The 9,167-nt window shown below is 43.4% G+C and overlaps 1 protein-coding gene across 2 annotated transcripts; it reads left to right on the top strand.

Annotated features, from left to right (window-relative positions):
• The first annotated feature begins 479 nt into the window (after window positions 1–479).
• On the top strand, window positions 480–8,889 carry BIRC7 (baculoviral IAP repeat containing 7). 2 transcript variants are annotated; one of them, XM_039719277.1, is made up of 8 exons: window positions 480–598; window positions 2,806–3,334; window positions 4,326–4,425; window positions 5,028–5,109; window positions 5,199–5,244; window positions 6,154–6,372; window positions 7,253–7,318; window positions 7,816–8,889. In XM_039719277.1, exons 1-8 carry the CDS (start codon window positions 563–565, stop codon window positions 8,016–8,018), a joined length of 1,281 nt encoding a protein of 426 aa, XP_039575211.1. In that variant the 5' UTR covers window positions 480–562; the 3' UTR covers window positions 8,019–8,889. The 2 variants fall into 2 exon arrangements, with proteins under 2 accessions (XP_039575211.1, XP_039575212.1); XM_039719278.1 differs by lacking the exon at window positions 6,154–6,372.
• Window positions 8,890–9,167: the final 278 nt, after the last annotated feature.

The raw sequence follows: 9,167 nt of genomic DNA on the forward strand, positions 1-9,167 counted from the left end.
ACCACAAGAAGGCAAAGGAATAGGAGGAATTCAAGTTGTGGAGATACAGTTGTAGAAAAATACTTGATTCCCAAAGTAAAGGCAATGCAATCTGTCCAAGCTGTCTGGAGAAAATTCTTGTTGCTATTTATCTGCTAATTTTACAGTACATTTTATTAAGAAACTTAAGGTGCCAAACATGTGAAAACAAGCTGAAAAAGATGCAGAAACACTGTTAATAGAGTCACAGCAAAAATAGAGTTGTGACAGCCATTAAATCATAGGAGGCAGGATGTCACACCTAGCACTAGACTAGGTTTTAACAAAATCCAGTATTTTCTGGAAAAAATTTGAGTTTATACCTTTGCCTTGTGACTCCTTTTTATAAAGATGAAATTTGGACTCATTAGCCAATAGAGAACTTCAGCCCATCCCAACCAATTGGGGGCACCTAACCATTATAAATGGCCTCTGAGGCAGGTGGGCTCACTTACTCCTTGGCAGTGTTTCTGTTTTGGGAGAAACATCTGAGGAGAGAAGATTTTTTTGTGTGAAGCTTGTGATGTTGAGAGAGTTTTAAATTATGGAAGCTTTCTGGGGTTTAGTTAACATGTTTCAGGTAAAGTTGGGGTTTTTTTAAAGGAGTATCTTTATTGAGCTAATTGTTGGTATGAACTGTTGTGTTGTTTTGGCTTTGTGTTCCTATGTAAGTAGTGGGTTGTGGTTGAATATTGGTTTTTAGTAGTGTTATAGCTATTTAAAACTTTAATTTGGTTTAGGGAGTCTCATTAGCAGAGGTAATGAATCTTCTACAGAGTGTATGAATATGCAGGTAAACCATAATGGACTTCTTAATAAGCAAAAGTTAAATATATTTGTTCTCCAATGTTGCACTTCTTATTAAAAAAAATATTTTGTGGAAGAAATAATTTTCTTTGTGAAGGCACAAAGCAAAATCTGTGAAGCTTGCTCTCAAGGGCTTTCTAGGTGGAGGAAGGCTAAGGTAACCTTGCCATCATCTCTCTGCAACCCAAAATTTGTTGTAGCTTAAGAGTTACAGCTTTTTCTTTGTTTAGGCTCAAGATGACAGCAGCACTGCTTGTGGAGCTGTGCCTGATGAACAGGCTCCTGTGTTCTGGGAGCAAAATCTGCTGTGAAGGCAAACAATCTGCCTCTCCTCAGTCTGCTTAGCTTGCAAATTCTGCTGGGCATCAGTGACTAATGGCCTCAGAGCTTGTTTTCTCTGTGGCCTTCTCCTTACACCAGTGACACAGTTCTTGAGTAGCTTCTTTATTGTCTTAAATAAAGCACAGTTTCCGAATGAGACTTTTAGTGCCTTTTCTTACAGTCCTGGTTTCTGTCCCTGTCATTATAGAAGGGAATTCTGGTTGCTAATGAGCTTTCTCTTCCTTGCTTCCTTTTATTATGAAAGGTATGTGGTTGAGTGAGCTTGATTTTGCTTTTAAAATCTCACTAAATTTGTAATACCTATGGAGGACAGCTGTGAGTTTTGTGACTAAAATGACCTGTAAGCTTTTTTCCATCCCTAAATGTGCTGCAGCCCTTAATTAAGAGATCTTCAGAGATGCTACTGGCCTGAGTGTTTCTGAAGCCTCCTCTGAGTCTCTGTGGTGGTGTTTGCTGCAGAGTAGCTGCTGTATCTGTGGTCTCCATTGTTTGTATTTTACTGTGCAGTGCTGTAGTTAGCTGTTATTTTAACGTGCTGGACCAGCCTCATAAAATGGTACCTTTAAAAGTGTGTATTTATATTTTTTCCCCTTGATTTAACATTTTCCTATGTGATATTTTGGGGACTGTGCTCTAGTAATGCTTAACCCTGATAACCAGTAAATAGGAAGCTGCACTTCCTTGAGTTGAACTCACCTATTGAGTTGGGAAGAGATTTGTAGGGCCCTTAACTTTAAAAAAGGGGTTGATTGCACCTTTCACTTAGTCACATTGTGTAGGGACTTCTCTCCAAAGGAATTAAATGGTTCCTCGTTCTCAGCTGTGTCATTGTAGGGCTTTTTGAAAGTGTCTTTGCCAGCCATAGGGAAATGTTGGAAGCAGTGGCTGAGTTGCAGTTCAGCTTAATTGCCCAGGGAAGGGCAGCGTGAGAGCTTGGAGAATCAAGCACTTGATAACTTCTTTAATTTCATTCTTCCTCTTGCACTGAAGTAGCACAGACAGAATATGATAAAAACTAGAAAATCCTTGATTTAAGGACACCACCTCCTAGAAACTGTCCCTAATTATTTTAGGCCGTGGCTTGGAAAAGTTTTTGTTTATTAGAGCTATTTCTAGATAATCACTGCTCAATAATCATGACAATAAAAACATGAGAAATGTGATGTTTTGTGTGATATTTGGCTGTAAATGGGAGATCGAGACATTATTTGTTTGGGTGTGGCTGGTCTGTGTTTTGTTGTGACACGTCTGGTTTAGGGAATAAAAAGCAGAGCCTTTTTCATGCTAGTTTAAAGGCTTAGCAAAATGGTTGGGGATTTATCTTGCAGATCAGACGCCAAAGGCTGGCTTGGTTCAGCTTGGGAGGCAACACAGGTTTTGCCCTCCCCTCTCTGTTCCATCTTTCCTGTAAATTGGCAGAGGGCCTTGGAAAGCGCTGGATTCTTCCCGTCAGACACCAGTGAATGCTCAGCAAAAGTACAGAAACACCAGATCTGTGCCTGGGCTGCCATTCCCAAACAAGCTGGGCTTTGTTGTGAGCAGGAGCTTTCTGGAATGGGGAATAATCCCGCGGGGTGAGTGCTGCCTGGGGCTGGGGATGCAGCTGACTGCCCTGGGCTCTCCCATCCTCTCTTGCAGAGCACGGCCATGGGGGATGCAGAGCCACCAGAGCCACTGGAGCCCAGGGCTGCTCGCTGCCAGCTCTTCAGTTCCAGCATGAGGAGCGTGGCCAGGAGGCTGAGGACTTTCCAGCAGTGGCCCCCCACTGCCCCTGTGTCTGCCCGGGACCTGGTGGAGGCTGGATTTTTCTACGTGGGCCCCGGGGATGAAGTGCAGTGTTTCTGCTGTGGTGGTGTCCTGAAGGACTGGAGACCTGGTGATTGCCCCATAATAGAGCACGTGCGTTTCTTCCCTTCCTGTGAATACATCCGTGGTGAGGATGTTGGGAACCAGGAGATGCTGTCCCTGCAGGAGATCTTTGACACTGTGGATGGGCAGTTCCTGAGTGTCTTGCAGGGGATAGTCAGTGAGGAGGCAGCCCTGCCCAACGAGCCAGAGTACCCCGAGATGGTGACAGAGGAGATGAGACTGTCTACATTTGAGAATTGGCCACAAAATTCCAGCATACATCCAGAGCAACTGGCTAGAGCAGGGTTCTTTTACACAGGTAGGTATTCTGGGGAAATGTCCTTAACTCTTATTCGAGTTAACTTTTGAAAGTTTCACTGTTTTATTGTTCTTACAAATATCTTTGTGAACATGTATTGTAGTTAAAAACCACATCCTTCCTTCTGCCTGTGCTGTTCTTCTTGCTGCTTGTGCAGAATTCATTTCAATGTTTAACTCCTGTTTGGGTACCGAGGGGTCCACTAGTAAATACCTCCTTGCCAGCAGGAGAGGAAAAGGTGATGTGTTTTAAACAGATGTTTTACAGACAGAAAAGTCTGTGCTTTAAGATCCATTGAGTGTATTTATTCCTTGCACTTCTAAAAGGACTTGAGCTGGCTTGGTGTGTCATGTTTTAGATAGGCTGTGTCTTGCACTGAAGCCTTTTCTTCTCAAACCCCAAACCTGAGTGACAGCTGTGTGGAGTCAGCCCCTCTGGCTGTTGCTGTGGCTTGTTCCTCTAAGGACTCTTAATCTGAAATACAGAAATTGGATCCCTTTTTTGTTGAGGAAAATTGGCAGTATTTATTGTAATCACATGCATGTGAATATCAATATAATGTCATTCTTTCCCTTTGAGAATGATTTGCTGGTTAGGCAACAGGTTTGAAGAAATACTCCTCTCTGAATTGACCAGCCAGAGGAAATATTTGCTCTATGGCAGATTGTGGTTAGTGAGCAAAGTGTGTTTGCAGGTGTAACTAATTACAGCTCTGCTCCAAAGGCAGGCAGGGGGATTGGCTGGGGGGGTTTGTGCATGGGAGCTTAGCTGGTCCCATGGATGCTGCCTGTTAGCTTGTGATCCCCTTCTGGAATCATCTCAGCCAGCTCTGGAAGATCAGTTCCTGCTCCTGTACAATGTGCACTGTGTTAGTAAATTGTCATGTGTTCATCTCTTCTGTCCAAAGCTGTGTTTTGTGCTGTCTCACCCAGGGTTAGTGTAGGGCATGTAGTGGCTCAGGTGTCAAACAATCTCTTGCTCTCCCTTTCAGGACGAGGAGATGTAGTGAGGTGCTTTTACTGTGATGGAGGCGTGAGGAGCTGGTCCTTTGGAGATGATCCTTGGAGGGAACATGCCAAATGGTACCCAGAGTAAGTCAGTCTTGGTTAACAAATACCCCTCTAGCAAGGCCAAAAGATAGATCATGCATTGCACACTGATCCTTTTCTTTCATAGGATAGAAATGTTTGTAACCTCTCACCTTAAAAGCAAAATAAAATGTTCAAGCTCAGGTGGAATGGCACAGTTCAGACCTGAGATTCTCTAATTTGACCTAGAGTTCATCATCTAGGAGTTCAATTAAAATAACTTTCTTTGGCATCAAAGAAGAGCTTTCATTTCTTGTACCCTGAGGTACAAGAATAAACGTACTGTAAGCCTTGGGTTTCTGCAGCAGTTCTTGTTTCTTTCCTGTGAACTGCTCTCTCATCACAGTTCCTGTGGTCTATTCTAAAGCATGTTACCACTGAGCTCATTTTGGGCCAAAATGAAGACTGAATTAAGGGGGAGGGATCACGATCCTCTTACTGTCAGCCTTTGTGCAAGAGGTGGGCAGGTGAAACACCTGATATCCTATCTTTAATGTATATATATGTTTGCTCATTGCCCATAACACCCTTTGCTTCTAAATTTTAAACTGCTACTTGCACTTGGGAGAGCCTGTACTAATGTATTTCAACTTTTCTGCTCCTAGGTGTGAATTTTTACTGCACTCAAGGGGGAGAGAATTTGTTAACAGCGTTCAGGCGACCTTTTCTGGCACCCTGCTGGCTCCTGTGAGTCGTGAACATTTTGTGTGTAGTGGATTAGGTTTGGTAGATTGGAGGGTTTTGAACACGTGCTTCTCTTTCTGTATCATTTTCAGAGGCATTCCTGGGATCAGACTGAGCAAGACTCCTCTCCTTCCCAAGGTCAGTGTTATAATTCCATGGTGTTGCATCTTCTGGTGAACGTGGTCTAGTCTGAGTTCCACCAGTCCACCTCAGCTGCTCTGCCCTCTGTAGACATGGTGCTTGTGAGATGTTTTGGTATTCTAGAAGCTGTTTCACTTTGGTTTTAAGAAATGGTCTCTAGCTCAAGAAACAAAATTACTTGTTCTTGTGTGACCTCTTAGTGAAAGGCCAGAAACACTTATCTAGTCTGAATAATCATGTGAGTTGTGAGTGCTTCCCTAAAATACCTTTGGCTTTTGATGCTCTTGCTGTTGATTCTGTCTGTAAAGCCCTTCCCTACAACACTTTAAACATGCTTGATAAGAAACCAGACAACAGTAGAGGGTCTAGATGTTCATGAAAATGTTGTTCCTGGGATTTATTCCCATTTATCAGTTGCTCCCAGAAATGTAAGTAGGTGAAGTTTGTCTCCCATAAGCTTAAGCAAGACTTGAGCCTTTGAAGAGACTGCCAGCTGAATTTCCTACTTCTGTTGTTACTGATGAATGGTGGAGGTAGGAGAGGCTTCAATTGGGATGTTCCACTTGATGCTCATGAAAGCAGTTCTGAGGCTTCTGTTCTGGGATGTGAAAACAGAGATAAGGATTCTGGAGTGATGCCAAACACAGGAGACTGTTCACTGATAAAGTGAAATAAACCATCCAAAACAAGTGTCTGGGCTTTTACAAAAATGGCTTTGATTAACTTCCTTGTGAATTATGATTTGAAGTAAAAAATAAATGTGGAAGTTAATCTAGCTAAGTAGATGGCTTGAGAAGTGTTCTAGGATATATTAATGCCATTTTATGTAGAATACCTTCAAGGAATGGCACTCTTTTTGCCCAAAGCTCTGCCTTTTTGGTAAAGCACCTGTTCACTGCTTTACAGATCCTCTGAGGGACTGGAAATTGCTGGCTCATCCTTCTGGGGATCAGAGTCTCATAGTGCAGAATGTCCTGCAGATGGGCTTTGACCCCACCTGCGTGGCAAACGTGGTAGAGCATAAATTTGTGCTGACTGGGACTTCCTACCTGTCTGAGTCTGAGCTGATTTCAGACCTGCTGCAGTCAGGCTGGGGGGCCAGCAGCAGTGCAGGAAGAAGGAGAGGTAGGCCTGACTCACAGCTGGGCTGGGGGGTGTTTAACCTCTTCCTCACTGCCCCTGGAGCACTGCTGAGAGGGTCCTGAGGGTCTCCTTCACTCTGCCCAGGCTGGAATTGAGGGGTAATGCCCCCAAGCCTGCCCTTCCTTGGGAGCCTGAGCAATGAGGGTCTGAGTTAGAGAAATCTGGAGAAGCTGTGGTTGCTGGGATGTCAGTGGCTGTATCTGCCTGCACTGGGCTCTGGTGGGGATATCCTTGGTGTTTCCTGCTGCCCTCAGACCTGCAGTAATTGGCAGATCCATGATGTACAGGCTTGTGCACAAATTCACAGCTGATCCAGACAGAGGCAGGTGTCTGAAGCAAAGTTTCTAGGCTGGATGATCACTCCAAGCCTATTCAAAATTGGAATCAATAACCTGCTTAGAAATAGCCATAGATCTTGTCTAGATAATATATATTTTCCTTAACTTCTGTCTTGTGTTGTCTGTTTTGTGAAGTCCGTTGGCCAAGTGAAATTTACCTGAAGATGCAGTTCCAAAGCTCCTGCCTCCACAGCATGGTCTGCCACTTCTGTAGCTAACATGGAAAAAATTCCACAAACCTGAAATTTTGATTAAATAGTAGCACGGGAGCTGGAATGACCAGCTGCTGTGATAGATAAACCACCTTTGAGGAGAGAATGTGAAGTGGACACAGGCCTTGGCAAGGAGGTGAACATACACAGCTGCTGAAGCACCACAGAGAACATCAGCCATGCCAGGCTGAGATAAGCAATTTTTAACCAAATGCTTCTGAAGTCCAGGGTATTTAATCTTTTCACAAAGCACCATCAGGAAAGGGATAAAGGAGGTAGCATTGAATACCATCTTCTTTTCTGGTTGTACAGGTGCTGTTCAGAGAGAGGCTGGAACATCAAGACAAGAAGTGCGACCTGTGCAGCAAAAGGAATCAGGTGCTCTGGGCTGGCAGAGTGGGGAATTGAGCTTAAGAATAACTGGGAGGAATTCTAGAATAACAGTATCAGTAGTGACTATTCTAACTAATTTTTTAAATTTTGAAGGGGACTGTGTGCTAGTTTGAGTGGTACCTGAGCACAGGAACCCTTACTCATGGATTGGAGTGCCCCTGTGAAGCAGCTGTTACCAAAAAATCCAGTTTATGGGGGTAATTTGTGTACCACAGTAAATGCTGTTGATCTGTGTCCCTGCTCAGTCCAGTGGGTGTAGATAAGCTGAACCTTGTGTAGATAAGCCAGTCTACAATAGCTGCAGTTTTTTAGCTTAAATGAAACTTGCCTGAGAGGTATTTTTGCCATCTTCACAGTCTCTGAACAACAATGGGCAAGTTGCAGTGTGACTTCCTAAGCTGTCACAACTGGCACTCTGGAGCTGTGACAGAACACTAACAGTTTGGGCTTTTGTTTTGTTTTTTTTTCTTTTTTTGGTAAAGATGAGTCTCAGCTGAGCACAGAAGAAAAGCTCCGCCGCCTGCAAGAGGAGAGGATGTGCAAAGTGTGCATGGACAAAGACGTGTCTGTTGTGTTTGTTCCCTGTGGCCACCTGGTAGCTTGTGAGGAATGTGCCCTCAATTTGAGGCTGTGTCCCATCTGCAGGGCTGTCATCCGGGGCAGTGTGAGAGCCTTCATGTCCTGAGCCATGGTGCACCCAAAGGGGGAAGATAAATCCACACAACTCATTGATAACTCAGCAGAGGGAGAAAATAAGTAATTGCTGGAGCAATCTTATTTGCAGGGTGGCTTGGGATACGTGTAAAAACTCACTGAATGTGTCTCCCATGCACGGTGTTTCTAGGAAGAACTGCTGGTTTGATCTAGTCTTGCTTTAGGACTGCTCCAGGAAAACTCTGCTGGGTTCTTTTGTCCTCCAAAATGAGGCTTTTATTGACAGAGATTCTCCTTCTCAATATTTTTGTGTTCTCAAGTGAATCTTTGCTCTGTGTTGAAATCAAAGACTGTTTTCAGCAGACTCTGTTTTTTTCTCACTTAGCAGTTGTCTAGAGACTATTCTCTTAGAGATTCTTTCAGGAAGTTTGATTGAACATGGGAGTGTTTTTTGTACAAAATGCATTCCATTGGGACTAGAATACTCAGCAACGTGTTGTGGGGGAGGGAGAATCTACCTTTTTCTCTCCCCTTTTTGCCGTCTTTTTTTTTTTTCTCCCCTTTTTGTTGAATTTTCAACAACTGATGAAACGTTTCAGTAATACTCAAATTTGCATAACTAAGTGGAAAAGTCTGGCCTAACTCTCCAAGCTCTCTGCTCTCAGCTGACCTCCCCTGGTGGAAGGCTCTGTGCTCAGGGTCACTGGATGGTCTCCTGGAAGCTTCTTATGGAGCTCTTCCCTGGCTGTTGGGTATTGTCCTGGTAGAAAAAAAGCTCTGGAAAACACTTTTTTAGAACATCTGTTTGCTGGCTAAACTAGTGATTCTTATTTAAAATGGAATATTCTATCATGTAGCCAAAGAGAGTAAGTTTCATTCACAATATCCCTTGTTAAGTGAAAGGAAAGGAAATAAGTTTTTAAAAATAAATTGTTCTTTTTCATGGAATAAAATTTTTCCTTTATTTAACTTGGAGGTCTGAGTATCTGATTCTAGTACAATTCCCTACTGAGGGAGGGGTGTGGTGATGTCCTATAGGATGTTGGAGTGACATCAGGTTGTAAATCACATCTGTCCTTCAGTGCTACATGGGCATGAGTAAGAAAAGCAGCTGTTCTTTCCATCCTTTAGTATCCTTTGGAATTTACCAGACAGCATGTGGTTTGTAGAGCCTTAGAAT

Source organism: Passer montanus, unplaced genomic scaffold, assembly GCF_014805655.1.
Source record: "Passer montanus isolate IOZ18808 unplaced genomic scaffold, ASM1480565v1 scaffold41, whole genome shotgun sequence".
NCBI lineage: Eukaryota > Metazoa > Chordata > Aves > Passeriformes > Passeridae > Passer > Passer montanus.

What these genes read in the sequence shown, in the direction of transcription:
- BIRC7 (XM_039719277.1), top strand. Translation starts at nt 563, where the DNA reads ATGGAAGCTTTCTGGGGTTTAGTTAACATGTTTCAG. An exon ending in GTTTAGTTAACATGTTTCAG is followed by an intron (nt 599 to 2,805) that starts GTAAAGTTGGGG and finishes CCTCTCTTGCAG; the next exon opens with AGCACGGCCATGGGGGATGC. An exon ending in CAGTGCAGGAAGAAGGAGAG is followed by an intron (nt 6,373 to 7,252) that starts GTAGGCCTGACT and finishes CTGGTTGTACAG; the next exon opens with GTGCTGTTCAGAGAGAGGCT.